Here is an 18,907-nt window from a genome sequence, read left to right on the forward strand (position 1 = left end):
AGCTACAAATGTTCTCCTTTATTTACTTCATGCACTTATGTACAGGACATATTTTAGACTAGCCTTCCCTAATTAGATGTGTTCTGGGTGGGTTTGATGGAAGCTATAGTCCACTGCTTCTTGATTACTAATCTCCATCTCTTATCAAATGTGTGAACCTCAGAAACCTAATAAAAAATCTTTTTAAATTAGACTGATGGCTACAAGAAAGAAAAAGCTAAGATGAATTCATCTGACTTGGTTTGTAGAAATGAATATTGCAAGATTACGTGCAACCCTAATTTGTACTCTTGATTACAGAGACACACACTTGCTAATACTGTAATAGTATTTTAATGATCTATTCCAAAAGGATAACCAGGCACGTACTTGGAACAAATTTTCCTTGTTGTATGGATATGGGGAACGCATGGATTCCCTCTCTGTTCCTAAACAATGCTACTGACTCAGAAGAGGAGGAAAGAGAACGAGGATGAATTGCTACACTTTCCTAGTCAGCTATTGGAGAACAGCAGATAATTTTACTTATTTTCAATATGCATTTCAATCCTTGTAACTCAAAATTTGCCTTTAGGAGTATTTAAATACTGAAGTACTTTTGGAACTGTTAACCACACTCAAATGTATTAATCAGTGGTGGGATTCAGCCAGTTCGGGCCGGTTCGGGCAAACCAGTAGTTAAATTGCTGACTGGCCCCTTCCAGGAGTCCCAACGCGCCCCCTTTTGGCTCCCAAGTAAGTGCAGGGAGGCCTCCTAGGTCCAAAACGGGTTATGGGGTACCCCCTCCCCCGGTGGCCCGTTTTCGCTCCCAGTAGGCTGCAGGAAGGCCTACTACAGTGGTGGGTTCCTCCCGGTTCGGTCCGGTTCGGCCGAGTCGGTAGCGGTGACGATATGACGTCACCAAACCAGTTCTCCCCCCTGCCCTCCCACCCATCCACGTTATTCTTACCTTTCATTTGGTCCCACCCCCAATCTATTGCTGCCTCCTGAGCCCCAGCTGATGACTAGAGGGAAAAAAACTGTTTTTCTGCGGGGCTTCAAAGGGCCGTCCTACAGCTGATCAGTGTTAAAAGCAAACAAATGAGTCGGGTCGTAAGTGCGAGGACTGGTCGTAAGTGCGAGGACCTTCCAGAAATGACTCTGACCAGCTACCCACGCCCACCTAGTCACATGACCTTCAAACCACACCCACAAAATAAGCCACGCCCACAGAACCAGTAGTAAAAAAATTTAGAATCCACCCCTGGCCTACTAGGCCCAAAACGGGGCGCGTGGCGTGTCCCCCCTACAGCCCGTTTTTGCTCCCAGGGGGTGCAGGAGGCTGAGTGCTGTCTGTCACACCCCCTGGCCATGCCCACCATGGCCACGCCCACCCAGCCGGTCATTAGGACAGAGAACCGGTTGTTAAATTTTTTGAATCCCAACACTGGTATTAATAGATATGGATAAACATATACATATATCCCATACATATACCCTCCTAGGTTCTTTCCAATTCTGTTATTCTGTTAAACTCTTTAATAGACAATCCAATGTTTTGGATATCTGCGTCTGTTGTGAGTACATCCCAAAACATTTGGGATAGGCTGGGCTTCCTCCTAGTATAAACTCAGCATTGCTTGTTGTGAAGGGGAGCAATATTAGAGAGTAAGTCTCTTGAGATGTCTGAAGTCTGAATATATAGGGTTTCAAACTGGGGGCCACTTTCAAGGTGCTCAGGGCCATTATTGGCTAGATTTCATGTTTAATTTTTGCACCACACTTGCTAGCTGTAGAAATAAATTAAAAAAAAGTTTGTTAATTCTTTGGCATTCAATCCTGCATATTTCTGAGGTGGAGATGGGTTTGGGACTGTAAACCTATACTTTGCTGCTGTGTAAAATTGTATGGCATGAGCCATTCATGGCCAATTGCATGCTATTCTAATTGCCGTGTGTCAAAACACACATTAACTTGCTATTGCCACCAATAACTTTCTAGAAATCAGTTACAAGAAAATAAAAATGTTAAAACAGACACAGTATCATTCTACAAGAGGTATCTTGTATAGAATTTGGGATAACGTGATATCATACTGCATAGGTTCTTGGCTAGGCTGCTCCGAAGGTATTTCAGCTCATATATTTTAATATTATTAATCATTAATGCAATCAAGTAGCTTTCTTGAGTGCCTCCCTGATTAAAACTTTCACTTCTATGCATGATTTCAAAGAAGATGGTATCTCATTTCAGGCATGCTGCAATCACTCAAATGTTTACTTGAAGAGGGTAATTACTTTTTGCATGTTGCAACTTTCCAGGACAAACCTGCAAAGAGCTGTACACAACTGTATCATATCTTGGAAGAGTGAAACACTTATTTATTCAATTTATATAGATGCCCATCTTGATATAATGACTCTAGGTGATAATAAGACACATAACACAACAAAAAGCACCCAATGTACAAAATTTATACTGACCACCAAAGTAAAAACCCAATCTAGCTACCTCCTTACCCTGCCTGAGTCTTTAAGGAGTTGGGGTTGATTTTGTAAATCCATCTTGTTCAGGGCTGATCTAATCTCAGGGAGTATGGTGCTCTGTAAATACATTAACAGATTAATAGAGTTGGAAGGACCTTGTAGGTCATCTAGTCCAAGCCCCACTTTTGGGGGTTCAGTAAGACAACATCAGCATAAGGAAGGCTGAGCGCCAAAGAATTGAGGCCTTTGAACTATGGTGCTGGAGAAGACTCCTGCGAGTCCCTTGGACTGCAAGGCGATCAAACCGGTCAGTCCTAGAGGAGATCAACCCTGACTGCTCTTTAGAAGGCCAGATCCTGAAGATGAAACTCAAATACTTTGGCCACCTCATGAGAAGGAAGGACTCACGGGAGAAGAGCCTAATGCTGGGAAAGATTGAGGGCAAAAGAAGAAGGGGACGACAGAGAATGAGGTGGCTGGATGGAGTCACTGAAGCAGTAGGCGTGAGTTTAAATGGACTCCAGAGGATGGTAGAGGACAGGAAGGCCTGGAGGAACGTTGTCCATGCGGTTGCAATGGGTTGGACACAACTTCGCAACTAACAACAACAACAAAGACAATCCTTTAATTAATGGGACCTGCAGCATGCATCTCCTTGCCAGACCTAATGGGATGGGTGGAATCAGCCGGGGAGAGGTGACGCTGCAAATATGCCAGCACCAAGCTAAGAAGGGTTTTATCTGTGACAACCAGTACTTTCAATTGCACCCAGAAGTATATTAGGAGATGCCGCATCTCGCAGAGCAGTGGCAACACAAGTACATTGAGATATGCTGCCCATAACTTCCTGCATGCAAAGGTTTATTCTGTTGGAACTTCCAGATGTTCTTCAAGGGCTCCTCCATATAGAACCCATTGCTGTAATCAATTTAGAAGATGAACAAGCCATGCATGATCATGAGCCTTAGATACACCTAAGCATTTTAGTCGTTTCACAATTTCAGAATACAGAATTAAATTTAGACAGGAAAGCCAGTGAGGTGACTCGATTATTATTGACGTCCTGTCATCTACTATTCTTTGTTTTAATTCTGTTTTTATAGTTTTCACATTTTTAAAAATAATTATTAATGATAATGGTTTTAGATGGTTATTGTTTCAGTTTTGTTGTACACTGCCCAGAGTTGCTTGTTTGTGACATGGGTAGGGTACATAAATTAGATATATAAATACATTTTTAAAAAATAAAATACATTTCATTCTAGTACTTTTGGTAGGTGGTAAATCTAGAGATTGTTGAAAAGAGGCATTCACAACAGAACATGTTGGCATAAATCAGGAATCGGCAATCCGCGGCTCTGGAGCCGTGTGTGGCTCTTTCATCCCTCTGCTGCGGCTCCCTGTTGCCAGTCGGCTCCACAATTGATAGAGCTTTCGGTTAGGACAGATAAAGGAAAAAGGATGCCACGCTATGAGGAGACTCTATGGTGGGGGAACTGGTCTTCTGGTCGGCTCCAGAATTGAATGGGGAGCTTTGTGGCTCTTTGAGTGTTTAAGATTGCCGACCCCTGGCATAAATGAAGCAGCTCTCTCAAGTTGGAAAGCAGCCATTGACTTAAAAGTCTTACAGGTTGTCCAGCTTGGCTGTTCAAAGCAGCTGCTTTGATTCATCTTTGTTGTGGAAATTTTAAGAATCCTCTCTCTGTTCCTTTTAAATATTGACATTTTATTTTGTTTTGTTTTGTTCAATGAATGTATTCTAAATTGCACTTGTTTTCTTAATTTGTTTTAGAGCAGACGAATCGCCTCCATCTACCCAGCAGCCCCCCAAAGCACAGAATGGAACAGGTATATCTGGCTCCTTACTAAAACGGTTAATAATTACAGACGGGCTTTACTTTAATTGTAGGAGTGTGGAAGAGCAACAAGATCGAGAATGTCCCTGCTTAAAGTATTTATTTTATTTATTTATTTATTTTTGTCAAGAATGTATTTGGTAATAAGTATAAGCATGGATTAGATACATAAAATAGATACAAATAGAAGAAACATTAGGACAGGGACGGTAGGCACCCTGGTGCTCTTATGCACGCCCCTTACAAACCTCTTAGGAATGGGTTGAGGTCAACAGTAGACAGTCTTAGGTTAAAATTTTGGGGGTTTGCGGATGAAACCACAGAGTCAGGTAGTGTATTCCAGGCATTGACCACTCTGTTGCTAAAGTCATATTTTCTGCAATCGAGTTTGGTGCGGTTTACCTTAAGTTTGTATCTATTGTGTGCTCGTGTATTGTTGTGGTTGAAGCTGAAGTAGTCATTGACAGGTAGGACATTGTAGCAGATAATTTTATGAGCTACACTTAGGTCATACCGAAGGCGGCCTAGTTCTAGGTTGTCCAAGCCCAAAATTTCAAGTCTGGTGGCATAAGGTAAGTAGTAGTAGAGTTTTATAAATGAAATATCTAGCAGAATGTGCATCTCTCTGCTTTAACACATTCTGTTATGTAGAAATTGCAGTCCCTTTCTACACTGAAAGTGAATAAAAATAAAAGCTGGCTTTTAGAAAAATCTAAATTTGATTAGCTAAATTTAAATTGGATTTTTTTTTTTTTTGAAAAGGATAAAGACGAACTCAGCAAATCCATATCCTCAGCTCAACATAAAAAAAAAAAGGAGGCTGAGAGCTAGTTAAATCAGCCATTGTGTTCTCTGTCCCGTGGACAACTGAATAATTGTCCAGCTTTATGTCTGTCCCTCCATCATGAGCATTTGGGGCGGGCTGAAAGGATACTCTTTGTTGGAGTAAGAAATAATTATTCCAAGCAGAACATGGGAAAGAGAAAAACAAATTTTTTTGTAGTGTAAAAGTCTATGTGTTCCCAGGTATAACATATTCTCTTTGGCAATGCTCATTAAAAATATATTACAAAAAATTATGGACTCACAACAATCAACAGATCCTGATGAAATGTTTGAGGATGATGCAATATGAGTCCTGTCACATCTGGAAATTATCAGATTGGCAATTGTAAAGGACTTCCCTCAGTGGTGAAATCCATTTTTTTTACTACCGGCTTGGTGGGCGTGGCTTGGTGGGCGTGGCAGGGGAAGGATACTGCAAAATCTCCATTCCCACCCCACTCCAGGGGAAGGATATTGCAAAATCCCCATTCCCTCCCCACTCCTGGGGGAAGGATATTGCAAAATCTCCATTCCCACCCCTCTCGGGCCAGCCAGAGGTGGTATTTGCCAGTTCTCCGAACTGTTCAAAATTTCCGCTACCGGTTCTCCAGAACCTGTCAGAACCTGCTGGATTTCACCCCTCTGCAAAAGAAAAGCAGAGAAAATGAGTACACTGATTTATCTCAATCAAGCTTTACCAAAATCTTTTACCAAATCTATTGCTTAGCGCATTGTAAGCCGCCCTGAGTCTCCGGAGAAGGGCGGCATATAAATTAAAGGCCCCCCCCCAAAAAAAATCTACCTTGCAGATCAGGCCCGTTCCCCAAGAATCCTAGAAATAAGACAGAACTTCCTTTGCTGAAATTTATAAAGGGTTGTTACCTTACCTGAAGATGGGGATTACATCATGGAGGAGATGGCGTTCTTTGTTGCCTCAAAAGAAATAAATACTACAAGAATGAAACCAAAATAGTTTACAGTGGTTTTAGCCTAACAAGTTCTCTTTGTAAAATACATAATAAATATAAATTTTCAGAAGTAGTTAAATTCATAATTGGTTGCTTTGGGAATGAATGAATGCATCAGCGGTTGGTTTCAGAAATGCTTACCACCGATTCACACACACATCCCGCGCACGCTCGCTTCGTGCTCGCTTGCCTTCCGTGCATGCGCCCGGCCTTCCACACATGTGCTTTGCTCATGCACATGCCTTCCGCGCATTCGTCTGGCCTCAAAAATGTGGCTAAATAGGACGGTATTACGTCCGGGTGGGTGGGCAGGGCAGGCTCACCCACAGTCACCGCTACCGGTTCGCCTAAACTGGTACGAACCGGAAGAATACCACCTCTGGAATGAATACAGTATTTCTTGAAACAGAGGACTTGAAATAATAATATTTATGGGCGTTCTCATTCATGCATATGAGCTCTTTTGCAAAGCTGTTTTATTTAGTATTTTATTAAATTCTCACTTGTAAACACCTGGTTACTTATATGAGCCACAACTGAAACCCTTGTTTCTGTCTTACGACCTTTTATGTAAACTTCTCTCTCTTTAGAGCATCAGCCCCCAACCTTTTGGGTACCGGGGATTCAGTGCATTCAGACATGGATGGACCTCGATTCCAATCTGAGAATTCCTGGCGAGCCCTTTTGTCAATGAACAAGTTTAGTTTCCTGAATGTTATAGAGCAGTAGGTTCTGTTAATATTAATTATCCTGCCATCTTAAGGTTTTCTGGTTGTGGTTCAGAATAATTGCTTCTGTAAGTAGTTTTGAACTGATTGTTTTGGAAGTCACTGAAAAATGCGATGTGTTTTTGATTATTAGATAAACGCAGCCACATGGTGTGTTCAAGAGTTCAGAAGTGGATTTATGATAAATTTGGAGAATATATTGAAGACTTTCGATTTCAGCCAGAAGAAAACACAGTGGAAACTGAAGAGCCGCTCAGTGCTAGACGGTAAATTATATTGGAAAGCTATTTTCTTATGTAAAGACAATAAACGTAAAAGTCTCTTGGATCAATGTACATAGATAACAAACAATATTAATTAAAGGCTTCTTAATTCTATCATAATTTGATATTGGCTTATATTCTATATGGTACAGTTCTTAATTGTTACTTTTATATTTGATTTATAATGAAATGGAATTTTAAAACTACTAATTTTTGTCAAATGTATTTCTCTTTGTTTCTTTCTCTCTCATTTGTTTACGTGTGTGTATATGCAAGTGTGTGTCTTTGTGTTTCTGTAATCCGCAACAGAGTGTATTACAGCTCCATACTTTTAATCTAACTCTGAGCTTGTGAAGATTTTCTATCTTATCTTTAAAGACATATGCATATCATTTGAGAATCAAGTCTGCAATAGATGCGCTAATAACAAACAGAAATGCATTAATTTTCGAAGGGGCTTCTATACATGTTTATTGTTTACTTTCAGGCTAACAGAAAATATGAGAAGATTAAGTAAGTATTTAACCATGTTTATATTGTTTATATATCTGTAATGGGCTGACATACCAAAAGCAGATGAGTGACATTTCAGTAGATCTTGTTCATTCTGAATGTGAGAATGGAGATTGGCTAGATCTAGAATATGCATTGCAAGCAAATGATAGATTTTGTACATTCCTTTGCTGTCTCTTATACTAAGAGAGGCAGTGTAGTATTTAGTGGTTAAAGATTACTAGCAGGAAAAGTTAGGTTTTAGGCTACTAGGTTTTAGACTTTGGGCCAGTATTATTCTGTCTCTGAATAAGTTTACTTGATAGAATTTTTACAGAGGGAAAATAAGGAGAGCTATGTATGCCACAGAACAAGCAAACAAATTAGATTTAGGATGCTAAATGATTAGCATGATTTGGGAATAAGTTCAGATGAACATGCTCATTGTTATGAACTTCAAGAGGCAATTTGCATGTGTGAAGTGGATCATAACAAGAGCAAAACCCCTTTATCATTTCTCTGTTTCATTGGAGGCCTTTTTTTTGTACATTAATTTGTAGTTAAATCAATCAAGTGATATAAATCAGTCGATTATTCAGTTCTTAGCATCTGGACTTTCAAAAAATCACAGATAGTTTTGCTCAAATACGAAGTAGAGGAGATTGTGGATACAAAGATCATACAAATGGGTGACTATGGATTATCTGTAAAAAAAAATCTGAATGAGATTTAATTTGATTTTTAAAAATTAACTGTCTCTACTTTTAGTCTTTGTATGCTTTTCTTGTGCCATTGTCAATTGTACTTGTAAACCACACACCTAAATAGTTAAAGTTGTATCTATATTTTTTGTTCTGCCTAGAGAGAGGTGCCAAACCTGTTACAAATTTTGTGAAGAATCTTTCTGCCTTATCCGACTGGTTTTCTGTCTACACTTCTGCTATTGCCTTTATTGTAAGTTGTTCTTTCTTAATTGAGCAACACACAATTTGACCAGAATAATATTTTGTTATTTAAATTTTGTTTTTAGAAAAGAAAGTGATGAAAATCACTAACAATTCTACCCAATATTTGCAATTGTTCATGAATTCTTTGAAAATGTGGCTTAGTATCAGTCTGATCTGCTACATTTAGTGCATTGACGTGGTCCTTAATTTATGACTGTAATAGAGCCCAAAATTACAGCTACAAGGCATTGCAAGTCGACTGGACCAGATTTTTGTTATTTTTTTGTGGTTGTTAAGCAAATGCCATGCCCATTAAGCAAACACAGTAGTTGTTAAGTGAAGCCATTTTCCCAATGGGCAATTTTTATCAGAAACTGGAAGTAAATGCCAGAAACTTGCAAAAAAAGCCATTGAGAATTGTCACAAAACCATGTTCGGTGAGATGGGTCACTGTATAAATTTGTTAAACTAACAAACAATCATACAAATAAATATTGTATGGTTCTTTTTAATTTTAAGAAACCTGCAACCATGCCTAAAAAGATACTGCATGTATGCTGCCATGAGCTTCTGAACAAAGACTGGGTAGAAATTTAAGAAATACATGACATTAGGAATGCTTCTTTTAAATTTACATAGTGACAATAATGTGATTAATATTTAATTCAAGGTATGTAGGGTTGCAATGAAAGTTTCCTGTCCATTGCTGTTAATATGTTTTAACATAATAATTGCATGTAAAGATAACGTGGTTTATTTGTTCTTTTTTTTTCTTTTTCTTTTTTTTGTAGATCTACATGAATGCTGTATGGCATGGCTGGGCCATTCCTATGTTCTTATTTTTAGCAATTTTGAGGTTGTCGCTAAATTACCTCATAGCCAGGTAATCACTCTTTAATATGTTGTCAATAATAGGTATGCCTCAAATACTGTAGTATATATACTGCTAGAATTTATGCAATTTAAGGTGGTGTATGAGCTTGTCTAAATAAATCAATAAATAATGCATTTTTATATTGTCTTCCTTTTTAATGCAGTTAATTTAAAAATTGGTAACAAAATAGGAAATTCCAGACTTTGGTGCTCTTGTGCTTTAAAAATTTTGTACTGATCATGGAAATATCTGGTTTCTAGCTTATTGACTGTCTCAGTGGATGGCAGCATCTGGCAAAGGGTCTAGGACAACTCACCATGGCCGACTCACGGTGGCCATCTCACCACATCCAACTTGCCACAGCTATCTTGCTGCCGCCAACCCAATGTGGCCATTTTGCCACAGCCAACTCACTGCAGGAGAATTCCACATGGGGTAACTCAACGTGATAAATGTTACCTGCTTCTGTTTCCTCACCATTATTTCCATTTTTGTTAATGGAAATAATGTCAAAAAACCAGTGGCAGACAACATTTATTGAGTCGAGTTATTCCACATAGACTTGTCGGCAAGTTGTCTGAGGTAATTGCCTGTTCCGCCTGGCCAGCCACATCAATGCTGGGAAGCTAAACAGTGTTGGGCTTAATTCATACGTGGGTGAGAGACCACCAGGAAAATATCAGGTTTTTCTCTAGACAGGAGAGATGAGAAACTCTTGGAAGAAGGTGGTGGTAAGCTATTACCATCCTGTTGGTCTTCAGGATTTAGTGACTGTGATCTAGGGCAGAGGTCTCCAACCTTGGCAACTTTAAGACTTGTGGACTTCAATTCCCAGAATTCTGGGAGTTGAAGTCCACAAGTCTTAAAGTTGCCAAGGTTGGAGACCCCTGATCTAGGGAACAAAGTTCCTGATGTTTCTCCAGAAATTGTGGTTGGCATAATCAGAAGCAAGGTGGCCTATTATACAGACCACAGGCAACTGAGCAGGATTGACTGGGTTTCTGTATTCATTAACTGGGTGTCCTGATTATGTTTAGCCAAGCTGGTTCCCAATTGTTCTGGTTGGTGAGGACTAGTCTTTCAACCTGTTGCCAACCAAACTGCATACATGTCCCATCTAGTTAACTGAAGTATTGCCTTGAGGGAGTTTTACCTATAGTACTTAATATTAAAGATTACCTCCATGCCAGAAATATGTTACTTAAGAACTAGTATCTGGTAGTGCTAGTTCATCAAGGAAAAAATCTTCTTTCAAGGGCCGTTCAGAAACTCAGGAACTCCCAACCCTCCCTAAAGAGTAAGAGAACCTGAAATATTCTCTATTACATAGATTAAATAAAGTGGGTTTGATCTTGGCTTTCATCCAGGATTTTATTTTACTTCTACAGTACTACGACAGATGTAATGCACTGTACATACTTATCAACACATTTCGATTATACTTGCAAACAAAATGTGATTTCTGTTTCACCCTCTGTGATACGTTTAAATGGAAAAGAAGACAAATCAGCTAAATTGCCTTTCAGATGTTCAGGAAATATGAAATTCAACACAATTGTAGCTTCTTTACAAATTATAATAAGAGGAGAAAGTAAACAAGAAATCATAGAATTTGAATTGTGGGCGTGTTAGTAAATCCTTCCCTAACCCTTCTCCTTCATCACATTTTCATGTGCCAAATTTATTCCTAATATTATTATTACTTCTACTGTCCCTGCATTTCTTGTAATGGAATGGCTTAGACTCAGTCAGCAAGTGTGTTCCGTTGAGTTGTGTAGAGTCTACTCAGATTCATTGCCTGCAAAATTGCTGCCATTGTCTTTATAGCAAACAGCCACACATTGAGAATAACTAATGTGAGAAGCGATCACATCCTGTAATCAGGAACTGACTGACAGATTCATGTGGCTTTCCAGAAAAGATAAACTTTGAAATATGGCCCCATTTCCACTTGTATTTATGGAGATCCTTTTACACAATAAATGTATGGGGAGGGGGGGTGGGTTTCAATTTCATGTTTTCAGGAAAGTTGAAAGATAAATATTTATTTACTATATTTTTATTCAGTGATGGAATATTTTATTGTTCATAATTAGCGTGATGTTAAATCCCAATTGCATAGTCAAATAATCTAACATGGAATAAATACTTTACGTGCAAGAACATTGTTGTAATAGCCTAATTATTTCTTTTATTTCTTTTTTTAAAAAATGTTAGCTATGCATTTTATTATGCATATGCATACGATGCATTCTACATTCAGGACTACAAGATCCCTTTAAGACAAATGTCAGGACTATATTAAAGAAAATTTTTAAAATTTGAAAAGATATATTTTGTTGCCTTCATGAGTTGCTTTTTAAAAGGATTTCTCCTGTTTCATTGTTATGAAGCCTCATAGAAAACCAGTGTTCCTGTTTAATGCAAATTCCTTTTTTTTTTTAGAGGGTGGAGAATACAGTGGAGCATTGTGCCTGAAGTTTCTGAGCCTATTGTAAGTCCAAATGATGTTGAGATAACTTTTGAAATGTTTATATCAGGGTTGTCAAACTCAATTTCATTGAGGGCCACATCAGGGCTGTGGTTGACCTTCGGGGGGGGGGGGTGTAGCTGGAGGGGCGTGGCTGACTGGGTGGGTGTGGCCAACTGGGTGGGAGAATATTTTTCCTTTCTTTTAAGTTTAAAACCACACACTCATGGTTTGATGACAAATTAGACTTACTGTTTTAGGAACCTCCCAAAGAAGACTTAACGGTGTCAGAAAAGTTCCAGCTTGTTCTGGATGTGGCACAAAAAGCACAGGTATGAAACATTTGGCATCTCCATTTAGCAGTTGCAGGTAGAAATCTGTGAGAAATCTGCGTGTGAAAAATGATTCCTGGAGAGTATAGCCTACTCTGGACTAGAACGTTTATGGAAGGCAGCTTGGATTAGTCACACTTGATTTTCCCACCTCATTTGAGAAATAGCAGAAGAGTGGTGTGGTGGTCTAGAGGTGGAGCTCTCACCTCACAATCAGGAGGCTGTGAGTTCGATCCTAGGTAGAGGCAGATATTTCTCTCTCTGGGTGCACTGAGAATATATTTGTATATAATTATATACAAATTATATAATATATAATATATAACTCGGCATTGGTGTCCGGAAGAGTCATCTGGCCATTAAAACACTCTGCTAGCTCCATTCAGTTGCCCAGACTCAACCCCGCAAGGGATTATGGGGTCATTAAACGACGATGATTTGAGAAATAGCAGAACATAGTAAATGTATAGGGTTTGATTTAAAAAGTAAACTTGTTAAACAACTTCTTGTTTTTTCATATACGCAGACATGTATTCCAATCTAATACTCCGTTCCTTTCTTGATTACAGAATTTATTTGGGAAAATGTCAGATATACTAGAAAAAATTAAAAAGTAAGTTTCTATGTATTTCTCTTCCTAGCAACAAATTTTTCATCAGGTCTGAATGGTGACATATTTAAATGCTGCCTATTTACCTTTATTTTCTGTTCTTTCTCTCTCTCTCCAGTTTGTTCATGTGGGTCCAGCCTGAAGTAACGCAGAAACTATATATTGCTTTATGGGCAGCTTTTATTGCATCCTGCTGCATTCCTTACAGGATCGTTGGGCTTGCAATAGGTAAAACTATTATATTTTCACATTGCGTGCTTTCTTAAACGTTAGAATTCCACATCCTGCTAAAAAAAAAAAAAAGAGCAATTGGTTTGGCTTTAAAATCACCTATGCAGTTTATTTTTTAACATCTCACTATCTGGAGATGGCTATTCCATTTATCTGTTCTCAGCTGTCAGCAATGTCCTTTTTATTTCTCTTTATTTTTGAGTTGGTTTACCATATTCAGATGCAGGTTGCTGAATCAGGTACAAAACTAATTAATATAACAACAATAGTAATTGCTCACTTGAGTCAATGGTGAGTCAACGTAGCAGCAGAAATATAAAGACATTCAAGAGGCAATACTATAAATGAAAAATATAGTTCCTTATCAAACTAGAAGATTTGAAGCTTATCTGAGCTATTTAAAGTAAAGTATATCATCTGCCCAAGGCCTAAAATTGAACAAATTGTTGTTAGCATTGTCACAAAACAAAACACAAAACAAAACAAAACAAAACAAAACAAAACAAAACAAAACAAAACAAAACAAAACAAAACAAAACAGATGTCAGCAACTTGCAGCTCTGGAGCCGCATGTGGCTCTTTCATCCCTCTACTGCAGCTCCCTATTGCTCAAAATATGCGTCACAACCGCCAATGTGATACCCACCGGGCATGTGATTTTCGACCCCTGGTAGGCCAACCATTTATGAATCCAAGAAAAGAAAAGTTTCAGAAGAAAACAGAACGTTTAATACATATGCTAGTTTTGTGTTCGCTCAGGAAATAGTCAGCACAGGAAAGGTTTTGTGGCTCCCGGTGTTTTCTTTTCTGTGGGAAACGGGTCCAAATGGCTCTTTGAGTGTTTATGGTTGCTGACCCCTGGTCTAGATGTCTAATAAAGGAAGCGAGATGAGTAGCTTTTCTTCAACTGGTACATCTTGGAGGAGAACAGAGATTACAGTGACATGTAGGTCCCTAGAAAAGTTGCAGTATAATAAAAGCTGGGCCACACCCTAAATTGCCTGGGAGTTACCAGGAAATAAACATTCCAAAACAAGGACCTTATAATGTTTGTGTTCAATAAAAGTGTCAAGGACAACGATAAATTAGGCATTATTTTCAAAGCCTGAAATTGTGTATTCAGCAGTACTTACAAGTCGAATAGTTCTACTTGTAAATGTTCTTAGGTGGTTTTCCTAATCATGATTTTTTTGTAGGGTGGCTCTCTTGATACAATCCTGCTGTACAGCAGGTTTAGACGCTCACAAAAGTTCTTACTTGACCATTTTGTTGCAATAAAGTTTGAAACTCCTTTTTTTAAAAAATAGTGGCCAGAGGTGGGCTTCAAAAATTTTAGCAAGGAGTTCTCTGCCCGATTGCTGGGTGGGTGTGGCCATGGTGGGCGTGGCCTAGTCGGCCTCCTGCACCATGGCAGTGGGGGGCATTTTTGCCCTTCCCGGACTCCGGAGGCTTTCCTTGAGCCTCCGGGATGGCGAAAACAGCCTCCCCAGGCTCCAGAGGCCCTCTGGAGGCCAGAAACCGGCCTTCCTGAACTTCCAGTAGGCCCCTTTCTCCCCCGCCCGAGCCTCCGCTCGCGCCCTGCACTTACCTGCATCCAAAATGGGCCACGTGGGGATTCCGGGGAGGGGAGGGGAGGGGTGGGCGGGGCCAGCCAGGAGTGGGATTCGGGGGTTCTCCGAACTGCACAGAATCTTAGCTAGAGGTTCTCCCGAACCCCCGCGAACCCCATGCACCCACCCCTGATAGTGGCTATTTATCAAGTTCAAGTGAGTCACTATATCTGAGCCACTTTCACTTTACAAGCTTGCTTTCAGGATGAATTTGGGTGAGGGAGACACTGAAACTATGCGGAGATACTTCCTGACAAGCTATGTAAGCCTGGAAAAAGAGGCAGCTGCTTTAATGATCCAGAGAAAGCATCTTGAGATATACGCCCCTGCATATTGTTAAAGATCTCTTTCTTAGTACAGGTAGCCCTCGATTTACAACAGTTCATTTAGTGACCGCTCAAAGTTACAACGGCACTGAAAAAAGTGCCTTATGACCATTTTTCATATTTACAATCATGGAGCATCCCCATGGTCACATGATCAAAATTTGGATGCTTGGCAACCCCGGCCGTGTCGTGGGGTCATGTAAATCCCCCTTTGAGACCTTCTGAGAAGCAAAGTCAGTGGAGAAACCAGATTCACTTAACAGCCCTGTTTAACAACTGCAGTGATCCACTTAACAAATGTGACAAGAAAGGTCGTAAAATTGGACAAAGCTCACTTATAAAATTTCTCACTTAGCAATATAAATTTTGATTGTAAGTTGAGGATTATCCTGTATTTGCAAATTAGTATTTATAGTATAATTTTGTTTCCACGCTTCAGTCATGAAACTTTCCTCATTCCAACCTTTGACTTTCTAATTATGCAGGACTTTATGCAGGAATTAAATTTTTTCTGATTGATTTTGTCTTCAAACGGTGTCCAAGACTACGGGCAAAGTACGATTCTCCTTATATCATATGGTTGAACTTGCCTACGGATCCTCAACTCAAAGAAAGGGCTAATGCTACAGTATCGAGACGGGTAACTCTTTTTTTTCTTTCTTTCTTTCTCTATAACACAACAACATCTGTGTAGCCTCAGTGAGCAGAGCACATAGAGGGCTAGTTGTTCGTGCTTCAAATCCAATATTTACATTCCCATGCACTTACTTAGCTTACTGCTCCTGTCTGCCCACCTCTTTCTAAAATCTTCAGGCATAGGAATATGATGCTTTTAAAGTAAGAGGTTGTCCAATGGAAAAAGGACTTTTTAAAACAATTGTGCCTAAATTTGTTTGCTTTTTATTAAAAAGAAAACGCTTTCCTCTAAAACGTTTTGACGGCATCTGAAGTATTGTAATATGTTCTTAACAATATTTGAATTCATAGAAAGAAAGGAAAGTAGATTTGGGATATACGAGTAAAGTCCAACTAAGAACTTGACTCTGCTAGTGCCATTGTTCGATATAAACTAATCATTAACTTTGCTCACTTGCAACTGTAATAATTGCATATATCTGGTGTAATGATCAACTTGGCTACGTTTATGGAATTAAAATGCAGCAATTAGCCAGATTAGCACTCGGGCTGTGCGTTTAATCCATGTGACTTGTTAAGAAACCAACAATTGCTTCTTTGTGCTTCACTCCTAAAGCTATAGTCATTGTTAAGACATTGAATACATAGTTAAGAGCTAAAAGATAAAGAGTTCCTCCTCTATGTCCCGAACAAATGTTAGGTTTGTCTGCAATCAGGTAACATATACCGTTAGTAAAAGTGGAAATTTCTTTCTTTTTTTAAAGTAATAAAATACTTCTAGCCTTAAATCAGGGGTGAATAATTGGTGTCTCTGTTACTGTTTCTTTTCACCCTCCAAATGACATTACAATAAAATATATATTTTTTGCTATCTTGAAGTGAGAGCATGTATATAAAATATGCAATTAAATCCTAAATTATATTTTATCTGACTCTTTCTCCTGAATGTTTAAAGTGGCTCCTACTTACTTCACAATGGATCTCCTGATAGATATTTCAATCCTTGTTATTAGTATAAGATATGGGTGTCAAACTTGTGGCGTCACGTTGCTGTCACGTGATGTTTCGTGACGCTTTCCCCCTTTGTGGAGCTGGGGTGGACGTGGCCTGCATGTGATGCATCTGGCCCGCGGGCCGCCAGTTTAACACCCCTGGTATAAGAGATCCACTAATGCCCCCATCAGCATCTTCCGCAGTTTGCTTCATTTAGCTATTGCCAAATGATTAAAGAAGTGAAAAAGCAAAGTTAAAGTCATTCTAATCGTCACCCCTTTCAAAATAATTTCTCTTTAAAAAAAACCACAGAAACTACAGAACTCTCAAATATTTTCTTGAATCAATTTTAGCTAAATCATCATTAGAGAAATTATTAAACATCACCAACTTATGCAAAGTAAGTCAGGAATCAGAGATGGGAACATCCAGCCAGGCATCCATAGTTTTAATAAAATTCAAAAACTGTGCTCTATCCATTAATAATAGGGACGTGGTGGCTCAGTGGCTAAGACACCGAGCTTGTCGATCAGAAGGTCGGCAGTTCAGCGGTTCAAATCCCTAGTGCTGTGTAACGGGGTGACTTCCCGTTACTTGTCCCAGCTTCTGCCAACCTAGCAGTTCGAAAGCACGTAAAAAATGCAAGTAGAAAATAGGGACCACTTGGTGGGAAGGTAACACCATTCCGTGCGCCTTTGGCATTTAATCATGCTAGCCACATGACCACGGAGACATCTTCTGACAGCGCTGGCTCTTCAGCTTTGAAACGGAGATGAGCACCGCCCCCTAAAGTCCGGAACGACTAGCACGCATATGCAGGGGAACCTTTACCTTTATCCATTGATATCTTTCAGGGATTTAAAAAAAATATTGGGTGTAGTCTTTTGGTATGCAAAAAAATCTTGCCAATTCACTCAGTTCGTATTTTTATTCTGCATATGATGCAATTAAATAGGATTTGCTTTTTTTCTTTTGTCATCATCACATTGTGTTTGTTTGTTTGTTTTTTCCCTCCTGCTAGCTGTCAAGTCATGAAAAGGTATGGATCTTAGAGTGGAATATCTTCTGTCTTTCAGATGATCATTTGTGTTCAGAATGAGCAGCAATTTTTTTTTCTTTCTTTCTCCCGCTATCTCTCCCCACCTCTGTTGTTTATACAAACGTGTTTAAGTGTAATGTTTACATTTGTATTAATTACAGTAATTGGTCTTCATTTGAATCCAAAGACCCAGACATGTAGAAACTGTTCTTTACTATTAACGGATCAATTTTGCATTGTGTTCAATATTTCCCTATTCAGCTGAAGACATGGTTTGATAAACTTGATGTGGCAGAGCGTTCATATAGCTATTGCTTTATTTAATTTTACTTTGCTTGATTAGTAGAGAAGCAAACTCTAGAAGCATACAACAGTATTAACAATATGATATACCTTCAAAATTAATAGTCGTGAAAATCCTCTTGCTTGTAATGATTTACATATCACAATACTTTGAAAAATGGTTGATGCAGAAATGAAAGATGCCTTCGTTTAAATGTTGAGATAGACCAATCTAGTTGCCTGGGCAGCTGGGAATGTTGGCAATTGTAATTCATCCGTAAGACTATGTGTTTCTTAGCCCAAATTTAAACCTGTGTATATTGGTATCCCTCTGAATATATTTGCTGGGTAAATGGCCACTTGATGCAAAACAGCAAATTAAGCTTTGGAGTCCATGGGTCGAAATGAAAAAAAAATATATGTTTTTCTGCCCCACCATTTCCCTCTTACAATGCCAAGGAATAGGAAAGTATTGGTATAAGTAGTTCTTGACTTAAAATCGCAATTGGGGCCAGAACTTCCAGTGCTAAGCAAAGGAGTTGTTACGTGAGTTATACCCAACTGTATGACCCTTTCCGCTACAGTTGTTAAAGTGAATCACCCTCGGTGTTAAATGAATCACATAGTTGTTAAATGAAACCAGCTTCCCTCATTAACTTTGCTTGTGGGAAGACTGCAAATGAAATCACATGGCCCCAGGACACTGCAACTGACATAAATACATGTTGGTTGCCAATCACAAATTTTGGTTACATGACCACGGGGATGCTGCGATGGACCGATTGTAAGTCACTTTTTTCAGTGCCGTTGTAAGTTTGAAAAATTCCTAAATGAATGGTTCTAAGTCAAGGACTACTTGTATATATTCAACATTCCTGAATCAGTGTTGAGCTTATGCTTATTCAAAGATGGATACAATAGCTGGATGTGAATGGGACTTCCCGCCTAAAAAGCATCTA

General features: G+C 39.1%; 1 protein-coding gene across 4 annotated transcripts in view; it reads left to right on the forward strand.

The window, feature by feature from the left end:
• Window positions 1-18,907, forward strand: part of GRAMD4 (GRAM domain containing 4) — a 107,143-nt gene that overhangs the window by 71,433 nt on the left and 16,803 nt on the right. For all 4 annotated transcript variants that reach the window (XR_011600608.1, XM_070946713.1, XM_070946714.1 and 1 more), the window contains exons 5-14: window positions 4,259-4,314; window positions 6,977-7,109; window positions 7,594-7,619; window positions 8,461-8,552; window positions 9,337-9,428; window positions 11,865-11,913; window positions 12,150-12,221; window positions 12,791-12,834; window positions 12,950-13,059; window positions 15,484-15,638. Coding sequence is in view for 3 of the 4 variants with exons in the window: in XM_070946713.1 (XP_070802814.1) it covers window positions 4,259-4,314; window positions 6,977-7,109; window positions 7,594-7,619; window positions 8,461-8,552; window positions 9,337-9,428; window positions 11,865-11,913; window positions 12,150-12,221; window positions 12,791-12,834; window positions 12,950-13,059; window positions 15,484-15,638 (829 nt within the window). In the remaining variant the exon portion in view is untranslated. The remainder of the gene's footprint in view (window positions 1-4,258; window positions 4,315-6,976; window positions 7,110-7,593; window positions 7,620-8,460; window positions 8,553-9,336; window positions 9,429-11,864; window positions 11,914-12,149; window positions 12,222-12,790; window positions 12,835-12,949; window positions 13,060-15,483; window positions 15,639-18,907) is intronic.

This window comes from Pituophis catenifer, unplaced genomic scaffold, assembly GCF_029215685.1.
Source record: "Pituophis catenifer annectens isolate HBS135680 unplaced genomic scaffold, rPitCat1.0.hap2 SCAF_7, whole genome shotgun sequence".
NCBI lineage: Eukaryota > Metazoa > Chordata > Lepidosauria > Squamata > Colubridae > Pituophis > Pituophis catenifer.